Below are 23572 nucleotides of genomic sequence, written 5' to 3' on the forward strand. Positions count from 1 at the left end.
TGGAATTTGTTACATAAATGATGGTATATTCACATAACAGAATATCTTACAGTCATTAATATTTTAGAATATTTTATGATATGGAAAAATATAATATTAAGTAGGACAAACAAGTTACACAGAAATGTCTAAGATTTCACATATATTAAAAATGTATATGTATATAAAAAATTACATATATAAAATAAGTTGGTTAAAGATAAAGAAAAATTTAAAAAAAGAAAAATACAGAGAAAGGATGAGTGGGAGCTGTATATGTCACTATATATGATTTGAGTAGATGTGGATGTGGATGTGTTTGTGTGTGCGTGTTTAGTATTAAACATTAGTCTTGAAAAAGAATAAACTTGTAAATGAATACTATGACAGAAACACTGCAGTAGCCATTGCCTCATTGGGAAGATAAAGAGTGAGTTAAAGAAAAACCTCATTCCCATGACGTCAGGAACCCTCAATGCCTAACCAGCTGGTCATTTTTAAATTAGATTTAAGTTTATATGCATACTCTGTCTCCTATAATCACTATTGAAATTTGTCTCCTAAATTTAGTCCAAGATAGGCCAAGAAGTTTTCTAAGATGTTGAGGTATTAAGGACAAATTTTTTCGTTCCATCTCCTAGAAATATTATTTGTAACACAAAGCTATGATACCAAAGTTTGTAAAATACGTTTCTTGTAGAAAATTGTATATTAGAATATTCATTATGAAAAATTAAATTTGTTCACCTTAGCCATAAATGAAGCTGAGGTTGGTGATAATTACCCCATTACTCTATTATTCAACTTACATATGAAGATTGTATAGTCAGAATGCACAATGCATTCTCGTCTAGCTTTATACCCTGGAGCCTGTTTGAAGTGAATTCAATCTTAATGTATCAGGAAGCCCCTTTCCTAAACAACTTTTTATGCCACATTAAAGCAATAGCAACAATATAAGGAGTACACTAGTGATGAGCACAGTGTGATATATGAAAGTACTGAATTACTATATTGTATGCCAGAAACTAATAGAACACTATATTTAACTAACTGGGATTAAACAAAAACTTAAAACAATAACAAAAATACAAAAACATACACTAAAATGGATGACCATAGTTATATTGAGGTAGTAAGATTACAAGAAATTTTTATTTCCTTGGATTTTTTAATATTTTCCAACATAACCATGTTCCATTTATTATATTTAATCAGAGAATATCTCCGAGTTTCTCACTTATCTTTTTGGCTAACCACTGTCCAGTGAAAGTGCTAACAATTTATAAACTAACCAAGGGAAGGCAATAATAATAATAATAATAATAATAATAATAATAATAATAATGATGATGGAGGGTTTCATTCCCAGAATAATCAAGTGTGGGCTCTTTATCAGTTCAAGGGGTTGGTGATTTGGTGTACGATATTTTTGTGCTCTACAGCAGGAGGAGGAATTATTTTTATCTGTGACTGCAAGAGCTTGTTTTATTAAGCTAAAATCTTTCCACATCTAATCCTTTAAACATCTAGAATGTCAAGCATGTTTAGTATTAGAGCCAGAAGAGGATGGAAAAATCATCTGACCCAAACTCAAGTTAAAGGGGACTGAGCGATTTGTATGAAGTGACTAAGGTCACCTGAAAGACATGAGATAAGACTGCATTTCTTAATTTGAATGTTCTTTCCATTCAACCAGATTGTTTCTGTGCCCATGAAGATGGAGGCAGGATCAGGGGATGAAGAAGAGGCCTCACTATATGGCTTCCTTCCTAGGCAAAGTAAGCATTTCAGAGCCCACTCGTCATCCAACTATATAGCAGGGAGTCTCAAAACATTATCAAGACAAAGTAATTTTTTTTGTTTATACCTCATTGTTCTCCTCCTCCTCTACTATTAGAAAGAAAGAAAGAAAAAAGAAAGAAGAGAGAAGGAGGGAGGGAGGGGAAGGAGAAGGGGGTGGGGAAGGAAAAGAGAAGAGAGAGGAGGGAAAGGGAGGGGAGGGGAGGGAAAGGGAGGGGATAGGAGATGAGAGAAGAGGAGGGGAGGGGAGGGGAGGGGAGGGGAGGGGAGAGGAGAGGAGAGGAGAGGAGAGGAGAGGAGAGGAGAGGAGAGGAGAGGAGAGGAGAGGAGAGGAAAAGAAATCCTAATAAGAACATGTTGGCAACATGCAGAGTCCTTGCTCTGGTACAGTCCAAGAAGGCAGATCTTGTCTACTATGTTATTAAAAATCTCTGGGTCCTCTTTCTTTTACTCATTCTTTCTCTTTTTAGCAGAGATCATTAAGATTTTTCTTACTTCCACAAGAAAACACTTAAATAAGAAACAATTAGCTATTAAAATAAACACAAATTGTCTATGTCAAAAACAAAAGCTGAAAGGATTTATTCCCCATGGAAAAGCTGCTGGAAAAGCTGCTGCCAACAAAACTTCCTCTTTCCATAAAGCAACAACACTTTGTCTTTCTTCTGGAATGTCACAAAAATAGTCAAAGCCACCAAACACCATTATTCTTGCTAATACACCAATCCTCAACCCCCTCTAACTGGGGACTTCCAGATGAAGAGGCTAATAAACTCCAATTCACAAATGTAACCACCAACTTAATTAGTAGTGACACAATGCTATAGAATAGCTCCTATTTATACAGACAAGGTCTTTAATGACATTAAAAGTTTAATGCTGTCATAAATTTTAATACAATATTTTAAACACAAGTGAGTTAATCACTCTCAAAAGTAAATTTACTTAGCTAGCTAAGAAATCCCCAGCTTCATTAGTATTCTGTTATATTCATAAATCCTCCTTTGTCATATCTGAGGGTTCATAGGATTGGCACTGGCTGTAGCTGTATAAAAAAATAAATCAAACTTATGCATATTCATCAAGTGACTGCTCTGAACAGATTGATGGAATTTGTCTTGGCTCTGTTATAAGGGGGGGTGAGGGTTTAAGCAAATCATGGTCTCACTAGGTGTCAAACTAGAAAATGAGAGGGTTGTATTAAATGATTAGCAAGGCTTCATTCTTGCTCTAACCAAATGCAGTTCTATAATATTACATGTTTTGAAAAGCTCCAGGTACTGAAGAGCATACCAGAGTAGGGTAATACATAGCCCCTCCATTCAGATGCAATGAAAATCCAAGTTAAAATGTAAATACATCATCTTGGAAAGGAGACAGTATCAGACATTACCTTATTAGGGCTTAGCTCCAGGCAGCTAGAGTACCCAGGATGAGCAGTTGCTGGGAAGAAAAGGATTAAAGCAGGCATTATAAATCAAATGCCTGTAGAAGCCAGGCAAGGAGCATAAATAAGCAGGTGGATCTGGTTGGAAGTTGTGGAAAAATGGACAGCTGCTCCTCAGCTCCAGCTAATTGTTGTTAATAGGAATATAGACCCTGGGTTATCCCATCTTTCGTTTTTCAAAAAGAATCTCCCAAATCTATAAAATCTTATGAATTTTAAATATTGAATCAAAATATTTTAAAACATTCTACAAGGCAAATATAGATTTCTACATTAGATAAACCACAAGATCAAACTTAAGATCTCTGCTGTGGGGCACTGTACAAGGAATTAATATAAGGACAGAGGAGACATGGAAAATAGGAGGAAGGATACAATGAAAGAGGATCGAGGGGTGAAATCAGTCTGAGGTTGTCTCTGTTGAAGAACAAGCAAACTGGGAAGTAGAAAGGGGTTATCCTAGGATAGTGTTTCTAAACTTTTTTGGGGTCATGAGTACCACAAGAGATTGTGCTGAATGCTTTAGAGATTTTCCCTGGAAAACTAAGCTTTTATATAGTAGGCAAAATAACTGCCCACACGCACACTAAGGTGCCTGTCCTCATTTTTTGTCCTACTCTGCATGTTACTCTACACGACAAAAGGGATTCTAAAGATATGGTCCTTCAAGTTAAGGACCTTGGCCCAATCCAATCCCATGAATCCTTAAAGTCAGAAAATCTCTCTTGGTCATGGTCAGAGGGAGATGTATGGAAGATGCTCAGAGATGTAATGTTGCTAGTTTTGCAATAGAGGAAGGGGCACAAGCCAAGCAATATAGGTAGCCCCTGGAAACTGGAAAAGGCAAAGAGACAGGGAGTCCAGAAAGGAATGAAGGCCTACTGACACCTTTATTTTAGCCCTAGGAGACCCATGTTGAATATCTACAGAACTATAAGATTATAAATGTGTGGTGTTTTAAATCACAGATTTGTGGTCCCTTGTTACAGTAGCAACAGAAAGCCAATTATAATATATACACTCAAACTTTGGGAAAAACGTTCATCAACTTCCCTGAAGCTCATCCACAGACACAGATATAGGCTTTTTGTGCTAGAAAGGGCTTAATATACAACATGGTCTGAAAGCTGAAGATATGAAACTATTTTTCCTTGGCATACATGCAAAGATCAATTCCTGCCTCATAACACAATGAGCTCCAAAGTCTCACTTCTACAAGGATGGATTCATTCTCTGAAGACTAACCACTCTTTTGAGTCTCATTGAAATGACATATGACCCCTTGATTGACAGAAAGATCTTTCTTCCCTTTTTCAAAGTGTTTATTATGCACAATTCTCCCCCCACCCCCAAGAAGGTGACATTTTATACCTGCTGAGATTTAGCTTGGCCCTTTCCATTACTCTGAGTCAAACCCAGGTCTAGAGCATCCTGTTACAGTATCATGTCTCTATCAAGATCTTATTAGGTACCATATGCCTGAACCTGGCCAAATGCTGGCTTAAAAGGGAAGAGAAGTGTTATCAGGAATGTGAACTACCTGACTCAAAGTTGTTTTTAGCCTCAGATCTCATTTCACCAGTTCATCAAGTTTCACAATCCCTGTAATATTTTGAGATTTTTTTTTTAAAGTTTCATTAGAATGTCCCTAGGTAACGCTACCATGGCTGTGACAAATAACTCAGCCTAATCTAAATACTGAACTTAACAGTACCAGACATAAGTGGCCTAACACCATTTCTGATCTGACACTTAACTCCAGATCCTGTGATTGCCAACACTGGAGTACAAAATAGTCTGGAATGGGGGCTAGCTCAGAAAGCTAGATCTCATCAAAGTAGAACCTGGAACCTAGAAGGAAGAAAAGAAAAGGACAAGGTATTTGGGGTTCTATGGAGGTTGGCTAAGATGTAGAAGTGGCAAATGTGTTGTGGAGAGACAAACCTGACTTAATGAGGAAAGCTGCCCAGTGAGCCTGTCTGTATTTAGTTCCTTTCACTGACATGCAGAGGAGGCCTAGGAACCTCCTAAGAAGATACAAACTTGTGTATATCCGCATCTCTGTTTTTCTGAGAAAAGGTACCATAGATCTGAAATCCAAATTCAATTATCACTCACCATTTCCAAATACAAGAATTGCTGCCCAGTATATTTCCTTATCAAAACTATTCTAATTCAGTACTCTTGCCTCTGACTAATCATATGTAAATTATTCTCATCACAGAATACTGTTATATTTCTGACTTGCCCTCTGATAACAGTAATATAACCACCTATCTTCCTTACTATAGATGAGATGTAAAGTGGTTTCAAGTTACCAAACACCAAGTATCTTTGAGAAGGTAAACTTCTAGTATCATTTTTCTTTATTAGCCTCTGTGGATATCTACCCCAAAGGGCTGCCACTCATTCCATACAATAAATAATTTTGTTTTGTTTTGTTTTGTTTTGTGTTACTATTTTGAAATATGCATGGGTATATAATTGGCCACGTTCTTGGAAAAAAAAGGCAGTCACCAGTCTGGTGGTGGAAACACCAGTCTGGTAGAAGGGAAACAGGGTCACTATGCAAAATTGGTTGTAGTCAGTCTAAAACAGCTTCATTATAATAAGGATTCAAATAAGAAGGAGAATGGCCAGATCAGCAGAGAAATGACAAGGTTGAGTCTTACCTGACCTGAGGTCACATAAGAATAAACAGAAAAGAAGTGGCAATTTGTGAGGTGGGAAATACAAACACCTATGAATCCAATGGGAGACTGGGTCACCTTGCTTTTGGGCCCCTCCAACCTTTTGGGGATCTATGATTCTAAATTTAGCATGTTGAATATTTTAAAGCAAAATTACATACCACAGCCAACTTCTCTATAGTTGTTGATTCATTTAGGCTGTGCTGCCATAAAAAAAGTATCTAAAGGTCATGCTCAGAAGCACAGCACTCTCTTCCTACTGAGTGAGGGCTATGATTACGCTGTACACATGATCCTACAAAGACAGCTGACAAAACTAGCAGCTGAATTCTTTCTTCTGTTTATTTCCAGAAAACTCTTTCCACAGACAGCTGCAATGCCAGGCTCCCATCAGAATGCCATGCCAAACTTGCTACAGACAGCTTTCCACCTACATCCTTGCCCTGGACCCAGGGCTGTCTCCAGCAGGTCTAGCAGACCAGAGAGGCCAGCTCTGGGCTGCTTCAAGTATCTCAAGGACACTACTTGGATCAGCACAGAAGCCACACCTGCTGCTCTGTAATCAAACATTTATAGGTTCAAATGCTAGCTCAGATTTTTCACTTGTATAACATCAGTGCCTCACTGAATCCCAGCCTCAGGCTTCTTCTCCATAAAATGGGGCTATAGGTACTCATTTTATGAAGAAATGGAGAAGGCTAAATGAGATAATATGTGAAAAGAAACTGGCTTGATATCTACACTCTCATCACTAATTATCATCACAGAGGAAAATCTAGTCATCTCTAGCATAGAATAAAAGAAGACAAAATGAAATCAGTATTTCTTTCGCCAAGACTATATCCTCTCCTCTCTGAGCCATAGGCTGATTATCTACTAAATGAAGGCAGAGACAGTAGGTTATTTACATTTCTCTTGAACTCAAACTCAATAATACTCTCTTACAGCCTCTCAAAGCAGCTGCTGTGACTTGTAAGGAATGCCAGTCAAAATCAGAAAGCCTCGCCTCTTGTGTGGGAGTGGCAAACACCAGCATTAGCATTTCTGGGAAAGCAACACTAGGCACAGCACAAATTCTGACAAAAAAGGCCCACCTTTGTGGAACTAGCACTGTTTCTTGGCACCTGAAGGAGTGGTTTTGTGGACTCTCGTGGGCTGGCGTTCCTGTTCTCCCCCGACATTCTGGCTGGCTGGGTACCACATGCTCTGTCTCCTGCAAGAAGAAACAACAAAAGTAGAGGAACTGTCAGTAACCACCACACCACCATGTTCCACAGCCTTCTTCAGCTGGGAGTGGGTCTCAGGGCAGGAGAGCACAAACAAAACACATTCTGCCGACCATAGTTGAAGAAGGGGGCCAATAGTGATTTGAAATTTAAGAAACCTTTTTCTATTAGTCAGTTGCTATAAGATTATATGCTATAATCTTATAGCTATAAGATTATAGCAACTAATAAATAAAGAATAAAGAGAAAAATAATAAAAAATCTAATGTTCAAGAGATATGATACAACCACATCATGAAAATGTTCACATTAAAAATATTATAGAAGAGTATTGAATAAATAGATCTATCTGAAGATATAATTTCTAGAATATTTATAGCGTTGGCTCATTTTTGTAAAAACAAACATATGTATGAATACACACACACAGATTGAGATACTAAAATCTTAACAGTGACTAACTCTGAGATGTCAATTCTTTTTTTATAAATTCCAAACCCCAAGCATGCTTGATCTTCCTTCTCCCTCCCTCTAACACACATACACATACACACACACACACACACACACACACACTTGCCATTAGCTATGCTACGTCCAAACAAATTACTACATTGGTCATCCCATGATGCAATCTATGCATTACTTTAGAAGAACTCCAGAATGCTAAACTTTGTAGAGAATATCATAAACATATCCAAGCTAAAATGAATCTGGATTCACTACAAGGAGACATACACTAAAAATGAAAGATTTATATACAATCAACAGTTGAACCACTATAGTTTTTGAGCTGTATCAAACCTCTAATTGGCAAGTTTTCAGTTGCAAAAATAGCCCCTCTTTACCTGACAAAAGAAATACTAAAATTAAATCAGTGAGAAATTCAGTAAATTCAGATGGCTATTGTTATGCAGTGAAAATACTCCTGTGTTGCAATACATTTGAGTCTGACTGGTATACTATGGCTGCAATATAGACCAAGCTTTCCTATTTGGAGTGTGGGTTAAAGTCAGTACAGGTGCCAATGTCAAGTGTCTCAGAAGTCACTTTTACAAAACACTAGGATAATGTGGTAGGGCATTTTGCAAAGTAGTCCTCACAAGTCTCTAAAACAAAATTATGGGTTGCCTGGGTGGCTCAATTGGTTAAGCATCTGCCTTTGGCTCAGGTCATGATCTCAGAGTCCTGCGATTGAGCCCTGCATCAGGTTCACTGCTCAGTTGGGAGTTTGGTATAAATCATCCTGAATACTAATGAAGAGAGCAGACTCTGATGCAAAACAAGCATAATTGTAATGATAGATGTTGCACTTTCCAATAACAAAAAGATCATGCTCCAAAGTGCCGACCTCCAAAACCCCCTCATATCAGAAACAAATTCAACCTCTTTCTGAAAATGCTGAACGGGTTCCAAAGTTCCTATGAATTTGGAAAATCTTTGGTTTGTAAGAAAAGGAATAAATATTTTTCAGTTTAGTCCTTTCCACTCCATTATCTCTTCATGGAATAGCCCCACATGAACCAATAGCCCCAGCAAAGCTCACACAGGAATGAGCCTTCAAGTGATTCTAACTTGTAGGCTACGTGTCTTCTAGCTGAGGCTCCAGACATCATGGAGCAGAAACAAGACCTCCTTATTATTCCTAACCTACAGAAACCACAAGATGTAACAAGTGATTATTGTTATTTTAAGTGTTGGGGTTGTGATGCAACTATAGATAACTAAAACACCACTACATTTTCTCTTATTCTAAGACACTACCAATTATAAAAGCCACCATCAGTTTAAATAAATAACAGCTTTTTAGGAAAAGAAAATTAATGCCACTTTAAGTGCATCCATCAATTTTAAAGTGCACTCAGATATGAGAAAAATCAAAGTGTGAAAAAAATGTGTGTGTTGGTATCAAAAAAATTCAGAGCATGCGCATTAGAACATGGTACTATGTGTGACACAAAAGAAGGTTGGTTAGTAAGACACACCAGAAAAGGCCACTTCTGATCTAGAAGTTACTCAATAACCTCACAGAAAGTAGGAGAATAAACCCCAATTTTACTCAGGTTTTTAAAAATAATTTCATGCTTTTCCTTAAAGAGAGAGGCAGAAGGAAAAGGGATGTCACTCTAATTTAATAACAGTAGCTTCCAAAGGTATTGTGCTGCCAGGTATCACTTATTCCTAAGGACATAGAGGAAAAAGTATATAACAAGAACAATGATACTCAATCATGCTTATTGGCCTCTGTAACAGAGATACTCATGAGAGACAAGGATTCACCCTCTTGGTGAGTTCACATCCCCATTCCAGTTGGGCTCCACCACCTGACCAGTGACAAGGTTAACTAGGGCTGCCAAAGAAAGTTCTTAGAATAGATAAAGTACTCATGTATGATTGAGAGAACATATTTTCGGGATCCCTGGGTGGCGCAGCGGTTTGGCGCCTGCCTTTGGCTCAGGGCGCGATCCTGGAGACCCGGGATCGAATCCCACGTTGGGCTCCCGGTGCATGGAGCCTGCTTCTCCCTCTGCCTGTGTCTCTGCCTCTCTCTCTCTCTCTGTGACTATCATAAATAAATAAAAATTAAAAAAAAAAAAGAGAGAGAACATATTTTCTCTGCCCACCCCCAGAAAGTGACACTCTCTGGACAAGAACATATTTAATTAGCTTTGCTCATTTAAGCTTCATTACACCTTTGTTTGGAATCTGCTATGATATCCCTCCTCAGAAATTCTAGAACATTAAAGCAGAATGTATACCTTAAAATGACTGAGATACATTTTTACCTAAAAGGGAATCACCTACTACAAACCAAGAATGTTGATAGTTAAGGAGGTTATATTAAAGTGAATAAGATGGGATGCCTGGGTGGCTCAGTGGTTGAGCGTCTGCCTTTGGCTCAGGCCACGATCCCTTGGATCGGGTCCCACGTCCAGCTCCCCACAGGGAGCCTGCTTCTCCCTCTGCCTATGTCTCTACCTCTCTGTCTCTCTCTCATTAATAAATAAATAAAATATTTTTTTAAAAAAAAGTAAGACAGTCCTACCCTCAACCCCAAAGAATTTTAAATTTGTTTGACAAGGAACTAAAAGTTTAAGAGGGCAAACACTAACTTGCTTACTCACTTCTGTGGTAATGTGTTTGCCAAATGGGCAGGTCCAAGATGACCAATGGAATTGAAGGAAGGAAAAAAGTCAAGACCCTCTCCTCTAGGAGAGGACAAGCTCCTCTAGGCTTGTCTTCCTGGTTTGGCCAGGCAGAACCTGGAGGGGCACTTGTAAAACAAGTGATCCGATATCTTTCCCTGCTCAGAGCTATTCTCTATCCTTTGACCTCAGCTCCTGTATGTCCCTCCAGCCTCAGTGGAGGGATTTGTTGGTTCTCTGCTATACATAGGAGCAATTAAACTGACTTAGCTCTGAGATATTTTTTTTTTTAGCTCTGAGATATTTTATAAGGTGCCTGTAAAACAAGCATTATTTCAGTTACTTTCTGATCTATGAAGAGAAGCCAGGATAGTATACATAATGACAATAGAGAAACTATTAGATTGATAGTCTCAGAACCTCAGCTGAGTCAAGGAAAAATTAACTGCTCCTGAGAAGGAATAGTGAAATATAATATGCTGTCCTTGTTTGGATTTTAGTGAATTCAGCTGACTCTTACAGAACTTGAGAGAATCAAGTTTTGATCCAGTGTAATGGCCACAGCTTCAAGTCCTTCCAAGTCCTCCAATTTGTACAGATCCATAACCCACAAAAAAGAAAAAAAATGTTTTGTCCTAGTCCTAGTTTTTGCTCATCTGCTCCAGCTTGACAAATCAGAATTGCTAACCTTGGGCCTCAAAAACCTACACATCCTTTAAATCTTCCTTTCAAGATGTGTAGTCAAGCAAAACATTAAGTTTTTTCATCTTCTCATACTTGAGGTTTTATTGTATCCATTCTACTCCAGAATTGATTTAGAAATTTACTTTCTTCAACTATTGGCTTAAATTTTAAATTAAGTTGGTTTATAACTAATCATTCCATTGCTAATAATCATGCCTTACATTTATTAAAGCACATTCTTCCCAAGAACTCTAATTACTACATGATTAATACATCTGATATCTCCATAGTTTGGAAAAGCATATATATATATATATATATATATATATATATATATATATATATACAGATCTTTGAATGAACAGGCAATGTGTTATAAATCTGCCCTATCCATGTCACCCTGGAGTTCCTTTTACCTTAAATCTACACATGTCTGTGAAAATGACTTAAAGTCCTTTTGAATAATTGTGGGTTTTAAAGACTGTTGTCCCTGATTAAAAGATCTATTGGGTTATCACATCCATTTCATAATTGGGGGAAAAGAGCTGATTATAGTATCTTCTAAAAATGATTATTATTTTAAGTGTTCTAGAACTTTAAAACATGGTACTTAGAAAATTTTGTTCAGACCCCTTTTTAAAATAATTTCTGCCTGCCTTGGTCACTATTTCAACATAGAAATAAATCATGTAAGAAGGCAGGTATAGGTTCAAAATATACATATATCCACAAAGTAGGACCTCCTCTGATCCTATTTCCTTATCTGAAATACAGGGGTATCATCCAGGTTACTGCCTATATTTGTAAGAATTTCTAGTAGAAAACAGACATTCAAATTATGCTGTCTATCTTGTCCACTGTCCAAATCAAATAACATTCACGGAGTGCCTGACCTGTACCGGGCACTAAACTAAGGCACTTTTAACCTGTATTTCTCCATTTAAAACTAGGAGGTAGATCTTACTCTCCCACTTTTCCCTAGTGAGAATAACCCAGTGAAGACGAGACAGATGATTTACCTAAGCCAGAAACATTGTCTTTTATGTGGAGATACCTTTCTGAAGACCCTGAAAAATCTGATTGAGGTTTATGTATTTTAAGACTATACATTCTCTCACTATCAAAAGTAGAGTGTCCCTATGAAATCTTTCAGCTGCCAAGATGGCATAAAGCAAAGCAGCAATTACCATTAATTTATATGAAAAAAAATTCAGCATTCCCAGACCCCAAAAAATAACCTCTTACTTTTCTGATACCTTAGGACACATCTTGCTAATGAACACCCAAAATAAATTGTGATAAAGAACAGATGTTCACAGACACAATTTAATGTTATGGCAGTTTGATGCTAGAATGCTGCTGAGTATAGTTTCTAGGAAAGTTGGTGGCATCATTGTCGCTGCTCAGGCGGCATGCTACCTGTATAACAGCTCACTGCAAAATAAACACTGAACACTATTTTCAATTTTCATCTTTTTTCATAAAAGTAAAAATCCTCTTCAGATTTCTTCTGGTTAATGAAGACAGATCTAACGTAGCTCTTTCATAAAATGCAAATGGCATAACATGAACTTTCAAAAACCAGGGGATATCTCTATTCTCATGACAGAAGGTAGTGAGTCTTTTTTGTTAACCAGCTAAAGTTGAAATATTTCAGTAAAATTAACACAATTTTTGTTCAATAGCCTGAAGTGCTTTGCAATTATGCAAATCTTGTAAATTTGGGGAGAACTGCATTATTTCAAATTGTTTGCATTGAGAGACTTAATACTCTCTATCAATATTTAATTCAAAATTGCATAAAGTAGGACCACATTGAATCACTTGAGCTAGAGAACTCACATCCTAACCCCAATCTCCTAAACCCCAAATCAGAATTTTTTCCATGTTGTTTCAACACCTCAAATCTACTATCATCAAATGACAAAACAGAAACAATTTAGCAACTAATTTGAGGTTTGTTACTCAAGAGAAAACAGTTCATGTATACAGGGAGTAGAGAGCCTATCAAACAGTGGAGCACTCTTTCTGAGGGATTTTGGTCAAGAATGAGTATTACAGAGCATAAGAAGAGGCAACATGGAAACAGGGCATGAATGGCTAGGAGGACAGAGATTTCCTTCTAAGGCTAGATAAGCTAGCTACAGCTAACTTGAAAGATTGTGGCTGATGATGTTAGGTTTTCTTGACAGATGTTTTCAGTAAGTGCAGGCTGACTTTGTTTAGATTTGTGACATGGGCCAGACCACTGAGATGGCCTCCATTTTGTGGGTCCCAATTGATCAACTTCTCCCTTTATGATAAATTCTCAGTTGTACTGCAAGTATTGATCAAAATTTAAAGTTTTAGCGTCACTCTGAGCTACCACTCCTTGTTGATGTCGGAATCAGGATGAATCTCTAACTGCAATTCATAGGTGAGGATATCAAGGTCTTGGTCCCTTAGTTGGTAGTTTCTTCATCCCATTTTTGGTCATTGTAGGCACAGGAAGACCATTTGTCTCATTACCAGTAGCTGCATGCATGCATTTAAAGCTTTTGAAGAGAATACAGTGTATCAAAGAGACTATTAGAATGGTTATAAACTGAATAATACTCAATGTCTGGAGGATACTCCAGACTTTCCCATGCTACAATTCCCATAGCCCAAACCAACTTAGGTTAAATAGATCAAAGAAAGACCCCATTGAAGGAGTCACTTTCTCAAGCCAAATGGCTTATCTATTTTGTCTCCACTTCTCCTGAAGTGTTTATCCACAAGTGTGTTCCAGAGAAACTAAGGCATTGGAAATCAGGGAGAAGTTTGTGATGGTAAGAATTATGGAAAGGGATCCCTGCGTGGCGCAGCGGTTTGGCGCCTGCCTTTGGCCCAGGGCGCGATCCTGGAGACCCGGGATCGAATCCCACGTCGGGCTCCCGGTGCATGGAGCCTGCTTCTCCCTCTGCCTGTGTCTCTGCCTCTCTCTCTTTCTCTTTCTGTGACTATCATAAATTAAAAAAAAAAAAAAAAAAGAATTATGGAAAATATGTTGGTCATCACAGTAAGCCCAAAATTGACTGAGGTTGGATAACCCACTTTTGTAATGGTCTGAGATATATTAACAATGTCTTTCCAGGCCAGGGCAAAGCAGTAGATTGACAAAAGAACGATAAGAATTAGGAAAAGGATTGTTGGAAAGGGAAGGAGAAATGCAAAGAAACACTCTTAATGTTTTGGGTGGAAGCACTCTACTTCAATGTCAGTTAATTCTCTTCCTAGTCAATTTGATTTAGATGTCTCTAGTATTTGCACAGGACCAGATGTCAGGTGGAGCCTTCTTCAGTTGTGAAATAAGCACCCAAGTGAAAACATCTTGTAATGTGCCAATGGTGTTGGTGGATGAGAGCACATGGTAGAGTCCTTTCCATTAATTTTACTTTGTAAAATCATCAGAATAAAAAAATGATTCTCTTAAAATAACAAAATACTTAAAAATGCACATGGTTAAAGACCTAATGAGAGTTCCTTTGATGGTGAAATGTGGTTATTTCTTTGACATACAATAATTTAGAATAATATTTGGACACTAAAGTCGTGATAAATTTTGAGAAACTTTATAAACAATTTCTGGAATACCTATGTTAGGAACATATATCCATACACATATAACCTAAGAAGCTTTATCATTACTTATTTGACATGTTTCCCACACAATTTAACATATCAAATAAACCTAATTTGTTTAACATTTCTCTTTTACAGGGTGAGAAATAAATATTTTGAGTTTTCCAAGGACTCTCTGGGATATATCAAAGTTATTTTGAGGTCAAGAAGACTCCATTTAGAGTTTGAATTGTGGAATTTGTCAAAATGTCAAAAAGTTTGAATATTTGACTAAGTAGGACCACAGGTCATTATCAAATACTTAATTATCTATTTAATGAAATTGGCAATAGGAGATCTGAAAGGCAAATACAAAAGGTTACATAGTTGTGAACGACACGTAGCTCTTTTAGTATTAAAAGACTGGGTAATATTAAATAATAAAAGACCTGAAATAAAAACAACATGAAACACAGGAAATTATTTCACTAAGGCAAAAAAAATCTTTGCTTTCCATGTAGATTGCCCAAAAGGTAAAGTGAACAAATGAAAAGCCTTTCACAATCACTTATCAAGAGCACAAGAATACTTTCTTTTTAACAAATTTTAATTTTGCATCAGTGACCTTTTAATAATAATTTTTTAGGAAAAAAACCCAATCTTAAATCCATACTAATCAACCTTTGCCAGCTTGACCATACCTAAAAATTATTTTCCTGAGATTCCCTTTCCACAAAAGTGCTACAACTCCTTATATCTATTCAGATTTTTTGTTTTTTCCTTCTTTCTCTTTCTGAAATAGTTATTTTACTTCCTTTACCTACTTTTCAGTAACGGTTGTTTACTTTCACTCTTATTATTTTGAAGTAGTTTTAAGTACATATATTGATTATAATTATTATCATTAGAATCTTAAATTCCTAGTGAAAACTAAGAATTAAGTAAGAGTGGATTGGCAAATTTATAAATATATTTCATAATGTCTAGAAATATCTTCTTCCTCAGTAAACTTTTTAATGTAGACAAAACATGTTTACTAATAGACCAAATATCCTTAGTTCTTCCGTAAAAGGAAGTCAAAAGTAGATAACCTATGTTCAGTAGTTAATGTTTCAGTATTTTATATTCCTTGGAAATGATCTAGATATTCAATCTGTATCCATACTTTAACTTATCTCAGTATAATATTAAGGTTTCAAGTTACCAAAAAGATTTTGAAAACTACGTTTAAGTAGATATACAAAAAAGTATAATTATCATTGAAAAGTTCATTTATAAACTTTCATCTTATTTATCTCTATTTAATTTACTTGTTCTTAACAATTATGTTTAGTTTACTTATGAAAAGATGATTTGCTGTTTATCTATTCATGAGATTGTCCTTTTTTTTTAATTTAAATTTTGTTAATTAACTTACAGTGCAATATTGATTTCTGGAGTAGAATACAGTGATTCATCACTTACATACAACACCCAGTGGTCATCACAACTAATGCCCTCCTTAATACTCATCACTCATCTATCCCACCTCCTACCCACCTCCCTCCATCAACCCTCAGTTTGTTCTCTATCTCTGTAACAGAGGTAACATGAGCTTCTTTAACTTTTAGTAAACCTAAGTAAAATAAAAGTTATAGATCTGCTTACATCTAATATTTATAGCTCTAAAGACATGCCAGTTTTGATTAAGCCAATGTACTTAAATTAATGTTTATTTACCAAGTTTATCTTAGATTAAAACAAACTTGAGAAATATTTGAGTTATTTTCTATATTTCTGTGAGCATATTTTATATATGTTTATATAGAAATAAAATTCTGTACAAATTAATTTTGGCAATACCATCCAGAGATAGAAAAAATCACTCATTTATAAAATACAGACATATATAAACATACAGACAGATGTAAAGAGAGATCTTATAGCTTTTAATTTCACATTTTATCCACAAGACAGGTAAAATAATACAAAACTCAGTACCCTCTAAAAGAAGATCCAAATGGTTTGTGGCAGATGGAATAAGTTAGGTTACCTGCTCAGATGGCTTACATATTTTTATAATATTTGTGGGAAAGACTTTTAAGATTTTTCATATCCCTAGGTTCCAGATAGCCTTTCCTCTTTTTCCCTTCTAATAGAAATTAGCTCCCTAAAGTTTGCATTTCAAAGAGATGGCTTCTATAAATAAAAGTTCCTAGAGAGAACCAAGTAGAACATTTACATCTCAAAGGCAAAGAAAAAGAATCCAAGTTTCTCCAACGACTTTTGTTTCCTAAATACAGAATTTTATAATACCTACAACCTTTTGAGATAATTAGGGGAAGTTTGAGGATTGGTTTTAAAAAAGAAAAAGTAGGTGAATTGCTTCCAGAGCTTTACTTATGTTCTATAAAGACTCAATTATAAGACAAGTACACTTGTTTTTAATTCCTCGAAGAATTAGGTGGCAATCTGAATGACATCAAGAAGGTTGACCTACCCAACCAACTACATTAACTATTTGCTTCTTTAGATCAGAGAGAAGATCTTCAACTAAGATGGGAATCAAAAGATTCCTATGTTCTAGATCTAGAGCTTTGTCTTCGGATATAGTTTATCTTTGTTTTTCTTTCCTTTTGGGACAGTTAGCTTAGAAGAGAAAGCCTTTTTAAAAAGTTCCTGTAGGCTCTGAACATCAGCTTACAATTTGGCCATAAAGCTACTTAGAAATCCTTGTAAATATCTTGTCAAGTTTCAGCCAGGGCAAACAGTAAACATTCCTGGCAGTATTTTTTTTTCATTCCTGGCAGTATTAAACAACTCAAAGATACTAGTTTCCCAATATCCAGAGCCATTTCCAAAAACTAAAACTGCCAAAGGTAAGAAAGACGATTCTCCAGAGAGTGGGCAATAGTCAGTAGGACCCCAGCCGCAAATGGATTTGCAACCCACATTTCTGTCTGGCCATGTTTTACGTGCCCTGATTGTTCAAGAAGGCAACAGCTGTCCCTGGAAGAGAAAGGTCTACAACCAATGGGGTCCTCAAACCAAATTCATAGACGTTTGTATTTAGAAGAGAAGAGATAACATGAAATCTCACTTTCTTCTCTCAACCAGGCACTAAAAAGATCTAGGAACACTGATTCCAGAAAGAATTCTTACCCTTCACCAGCTTCTGTCAGTTTTCCCAAGATCCCATCTGCAGATTCCAAAGAAAGTGGGGTTTAGAGAGTGTAGTTCTGGTATCTGTCAGAATTCAGCAAGATTTTCCATTAATTTTAATTTAGTTTCCTCTTGGCTGTTTAATAGAGCAACTGGTAAGAGTTTACTGGAGAATTCCTTGAAATACTGGCAACTCTAAGAGGAGCCCATATTGGGGCCCTCCTTCAAGGGTATATATGGGGTTATTTGAGTTGCGTGTAAGAATTCGACAAAAAAAAAAAACTTTGAGAAAATATTTTTTCCAATGTCCCCACTGATTACAAATAAGACACTTATTTCTGGGCCAATATGTTGATGATGGGCCTCTAGGAGAATAAAACAGTTTTTAGATTGCTGGCATTAGAGCAGTTGCAGTTGTAAGGCCACAACTTGGTAGACTTTTGTTTATGGTCAGAGTGGAAAGTCAACTCAGATAGGGGATTAGTAAAATACAGTACTGAGGAAAAGGAAGATAGAGGGGAATAGAAAGAGACATGCCAGTCTTAAGTCTTTTGTTTTTAGGTATCACTTGGGTCTTTACTTTTTCATCAGCCTTTTGCAATGAATCTTTCAGTGAAACTATTTTGGAATCTTGAAGACTTCTGGTGACTTCTGCATGGCAATTAAAATACTTATCTCATTCTGTTTGTTTGACTTGGAACTTTCTGTTAAAATAAAAAACAAATTGAGGCCAGCCTTGAAAACTTTCTGAGCAGACAAAACCAATTCCCTATAATTTAAGAAAATGCTGATATTATAACCAATCACTGTGAACAATAAACAGTCACTGTTTTCCCACTATATGAGCTGCTCTATAATAATATAACCCTGAACCTCATCCCATGCTTTGGATTAACTGCTCCTAGTTTGTGAACCATCTTTTTGTTGCAGAATAAACTTTTACTGATTACTACTTCAGTGACAAATTGTTTTTACTTCTGCTATTTATGAACTTTTGACATTTCATAGGTTCAGAAGGTAAATCCAAAGAACACCACAATGACTCCAAGGACAGTGAGCAAACAAGTGCTGATACCCAAAGTCCATTGAACTCACTGCTTTCTTTTTTTTTAAAGATTTTATTTATTTATCCATGAGAGACACAGACTGAGAGAGAGAGAGGCAGAGACACAGGCAGAAGGAGAAGCAGGCCCCATGCAGGGAGCCCGATGGGACTTGATCCCGGGTCTCCAGGATCACACCCTGGGCCAAAGGCGGCGCTAAACCGTTGAGCCACCCGGGCTGCCCAGCTCATTGCTTTCTTAATGACTCTGGAACTTGAGGGTAAATGTCTCTTCAATCTGAGCTTTGTTTTCTTTGCATTTTGAGCTCTCTAACTTTACTGTGCATACCTGGATTTTGTTTATTGAAATTCCTTGGTAACACACTATTCTATTCAAAAGTGGGTAGGCGGCATGTGATTCCCTGTGTTTGGGTACAGCAATTAAAAACAGGGCCCAGGATGCCAGGGTTGCTCGGTGGTTGAGCGTCTGCCTTTGGCTCGGGTCATGATCCAGGGATCCTGGGATCAAGTCCCACACTGGGCTCCCCACAGGGAACCTGCTTCTCCCTCTGCCTATGTCTTTGCTTCTGTGTGTGTGTGTGTGTGTGTGTGTGTGTCATAAATCAATCAATCAATCAATCAATCAATCAATCAGAGGGCTCTTCATATTAAGAGATCTTAGAGAACCTAAAGGGAAAGACAGAATCCACCAGGTCTAAATTTTTTTCTCCATTTTCCTCAAAAACTCCTGCTTTATATAGACCAATTAGTAGTACCAAAATTGAGTCAGTAATCAAAAAAACTCCCAATAAAAAAAAAAATCCAGGGCCAGATAGATTCACAGGCGAATTCTACCAAACACTTACAAATGGTTAATATCTATACTCCTCAAACTATTACCAAAAATAGCAGAGGATGGAAAGCTTCCAAATACATCCTATGAGGGCAATATCACCCTGATACCAAAAGAAACAAAAACACTACAAAAAAACAAAAACAAAAACAAAAATCCTACAGGCTAATATCCCTGACCATGACAGATACAAAAATTCTCAAAAAAAATTAGCAAACCAAATTCAACAATACATTAACGGGATCATTCACCACAATCAAATGGGAGTTATTCAAGGGGCACAAGGATGATTCAACATTCATAAATCAACATGACATACACCACATAAAAAAATGAAGGATAAAAATATGATCATCTTACTAAATTCAGAGAAAGCATTTGAAAAATTCAACATCCATTCAGTCTCAACATGGTGGCTTTAGAGGGAATATACCTCAACATAATGAAGGCCAAACATAACAGACCCACAGCTAAATTCATATACAATGGTGAAAAATTGAGGTTTTCCTCTAAGATAAGAAACAAGATAAGGATGACTACTCTTACCACTTCTATTCAACATTGTACTGGAAGTTCTAGCCATACCAGTCAGACAAGAGAAAGAAATAACAGGCATCCAAACTGGTAAAGAAGAAGTAAAACTGTCACTATTTGTAAATGACATGATACCATACATAGAAAACCCTAAGGACTCCACCAAAAAAAAAACACTAGAATACATGAATTCAGTGAAGTTGAAGGATACAGAATTAATATACAGAAATATACTGTATTTCTATACACTAACAATAAAGTAGTAAATAACAATAAAGGAAAAAATTTTAAAAAAAAGAATATCATTTATAATTGCACAAAAAAAGAGTAGAATACCTAGGAATAAATTTAACCAAGGAGGTGAAAGACCTATACTCTGAAATATAAAACACTGATAAAGAAATTGAATATGACAGAAACAAATGGAAAGATATACCATATTCATGGATTAGAAGATTAATATTGCTAAATTATCCATACTACCCAAAGCAATCTACAGATTCATTGCAATCCCTATCAAAATACCAGCAGTATTTTAACAGAACTAGAACTAATAATCCTAAAATTTGTGTGGAACCACAAAAGGCCCCAGATAGCAAAAGTAATCTTAAGAAAGAAGAGCCAAGCTGGAGGTATCACAATTCCAGATTTCAAAATTGCAAGATGGTAGTAATTAAAACAGTATGATACTGGCACTATAAAAAATGCTTCATCTTTAGAGATTCATGAAAAAGATCCTAAGAAGCACCCTAAAATGTAGGTTTCTGATGACTTTAAGATCATAACACTAAACTGAGTAAGAACTTCCAAAACTCTAATGGAAAACTGATTGATCCATAAAGCTGCTAACCCAAGATAAAGTAAAACAAGAATGACACAAGACTGACCTGATGAATATAACCATAATTTTTATGATTTCATCTAAAACATTGCTGATTCTGGGGCACCTTGGTGGCTCAGTCAGTTAAGCATTCAACTCTTGGTTTCAGCTTAAGTCATGATCTCAGGGTTGTAGAATCAAGCCCACATCGAGCTCTGTGACCAGTGGAGAGTCTGCTTGAGATTCTTTCCCTCTCCCTCCACTCTCACTCTCTTTCTCCAAAATAAATAACTAAATTTTTTTTAAAAAAGCACATAGCTTGTTCTTTAATATTCTGTTTACCAGGTTTAAAAGATCCCTTTCTCCTTTCCTTAAAGCTACACTTTACCAAATTTCTGTAAATTATAGATAGCTTGCAACAGGGTTTAAATATTTATCATTTTCTCCCTAACTGGATCCCTCCAGAGTTTGGAAACTCTTATTAAATATTCTTGATAATGTATGTGTTTGCATAAGTTCAATAAGAATCTGTTCTACAGGGACGGGTAGGTGGCTCAGTGGTTGAGCATCTGCCTTTGGCTCAGGTCATGACCCTAGGGTTCTGGGATGAAGTCCCACATCAGGTTCCCCACAGGGAGCCTGCTTCTCCTTTTGCCTATGACTCTGCCTCTGTGTGTGCATATGTCTCTCGTGAATAAATAAATAAAATCTTAAAAAACCTGTTCTCCAGGTAACAGGACACAATTAGATAATAAGTCCTTGGCTTGACTTTCTAGCCTCAAGAGACTTCTAAGTCTAATCTGAGATTTCTTATGTTACACTCCAGCAAAGCAGATTTAAAAGAATTCATATGGTCAATCGCTATTCTCAATGTACTTGTGTAAATAATCAGGCCAAGTTTATTGAAACTAGACTTAATCTGCAAACAAATTAGTCTTATTATGGTTATCTTTGATAAAGGAATGCTTATAGAAAGAAAAATAATGTTTCAGTATTACATCTTTGTGGATATCAGATTCTAGTGCTATTAATTGTATTTGAGATATTGTTTTCTACCTGAAAACTGGATTGGATCTTGAGTTCTATAATATTTGTCTAGAAATTTCCAAACTAACATTTCTAACTTTTTCCCATTCTTTTGACTTAGAATCACTGTACAACAAAAACTTCCCCTTTTCCAAAGCCATGAAAGATAAAGCTGGACAATTTGATAGAACTTTCAGAGAAATAACCACAATAGCTAATGTGTGGACTATCTTCAAGCCTGTTCCTATGGAGACACTGAGAAAGCTCACCAGAGATAATTCAAATTGCAAACCAGGAAAATCTGCCAGAATGCCAGTACTTACTTGCTCTCACTCTAACTGAAGATGCTTCAAAACTGACATCTAAAAATCTTCTCAGCTGGCTGCTCTCCAAACTCAGAAACTGAATTTAAAATTTGTTCCAATTATTAACTTTTTTCTTTTGTTTTCATAGATATGCTTCTCATTAAACTGCCTAATTGCTCACGTCATAGAGAGGTCTAATTTAGGTGGAAGCTCACCTGCAATATCACTTTCTGAAAAGAAACATCCTGATATTCATCCTTTCCTAAGTAATCATGAGGATATGAGTTTGCTAAGACATCACCTTGTGCCTATATAAATAACTCGGAAAAAAAATTAAAACCTAATTACACGAGATCCAAAAAAAATATAGATTGACTTAGCTAGAACTGAATCTGATTATAATCCACCTGAGCTATTTAATTGGTTAAATTTTGGCCCCTGGGAATTTCTGCTCTGGGGAATTTCTCAATTCTTGGCTATTGTTCTCCTTATAGTTATATTAGCCTCTCCAGGTTAGTATACTCCTGAGGGTTCTAAATACCTTTCGGGCAGCCACTCACATGCCTATTGATATCCACTAGAATTACACAATTGGATGAAGTCAACAATAATTACATAAATGACGAAGATGATTACTACATGACACTCCAGCCTGATGACTCAATCAGTGGAAAAAGCAATTATGTGACCCGTTGGCCCAACTACATCAATGGTAGTAACCAAGAATAATGCCAAACTGGTTGGTCATATTCTCAGTCTACTGAGAGAATGACCAAAATGGGGGAATTATTAAAATAAAAAACAAATGCCTCAAAGAATCCTTAAGCAGACAAAACCAGCTTAGCAATAAAGGCAAAGCTTAATTTAGCTTATTTTGCAAGACTAACTTGACCTGGGTCATTTTTTGCTTATGCCTCTGGAAATCACAAACAAAACTTAAATTGTTTTCCAAAATGTTTATGAGGTAACCACTAACCAGTTCCCTGTAATTTAAAAAATTTCTAACATCAGAGGCCCCTGGGTGGCTTAGATGGTTAAGCAGCGGATTCTTGGCTTCAGCTCAGGTCATGATCTCAGCGTCCTGGGATCAAGGCTTCATGCTCAACAGGAAGTCTGCTTGAGATTCTCTCTCTCCCTCTCCCTCAGCCCCTCCCCCTGCTTGCATGTGCACTCTCTTGCTCTCTCTTATATAAATAAATAAATAAATAAATAAATAAATAAATAAATAAATAAATCTTTTTTAAAAAGAGACTTCTAACATTATAGCAATCAGTGTGAAAAATAAACAGTGAAT

The 23572-nt window shown here is 36.5% G+C and overlaps 1 protein-coding gene across 8 annotated transcripts in view; it reads right to left on the reverse strand.

Annotated features, from left to right (window-relative positions):
- Positions 1–23572, reverse strand: part of FAM13C (family with sequence similarity 13 member C) — a 250838-nt gene that overhangs the window by 86412 nt on the left and 140854 nt on the right. For all 8 annotated transcript variants that reach the window (XM_077894598.1, XM_077894597.1, XM_077894596.1 and 5 more), the window contains one exon: positions 7014–7132. In XM_077894598.1, the coding sequence (XP_077750724.1) occupies positions 7014–7132 (119 nt within the window). The remainder of the gene's footprint in view (positions 1–7013; positions 7133–23572) is intronic.

This window comes from Canis aureus, chromosome 4, assembly GCF_053574225.1.
Source record: "Canis aureus isolate CA01 chromosome 4, VMU_Caureus_v.1.0, whole genome shotgun sequence".
NCBI classification, from domain to species: Eukaryota; Metazoa; Chordata; class Mammalia; order Carnivora; family Canidae; genus Canis; species Canis aureus.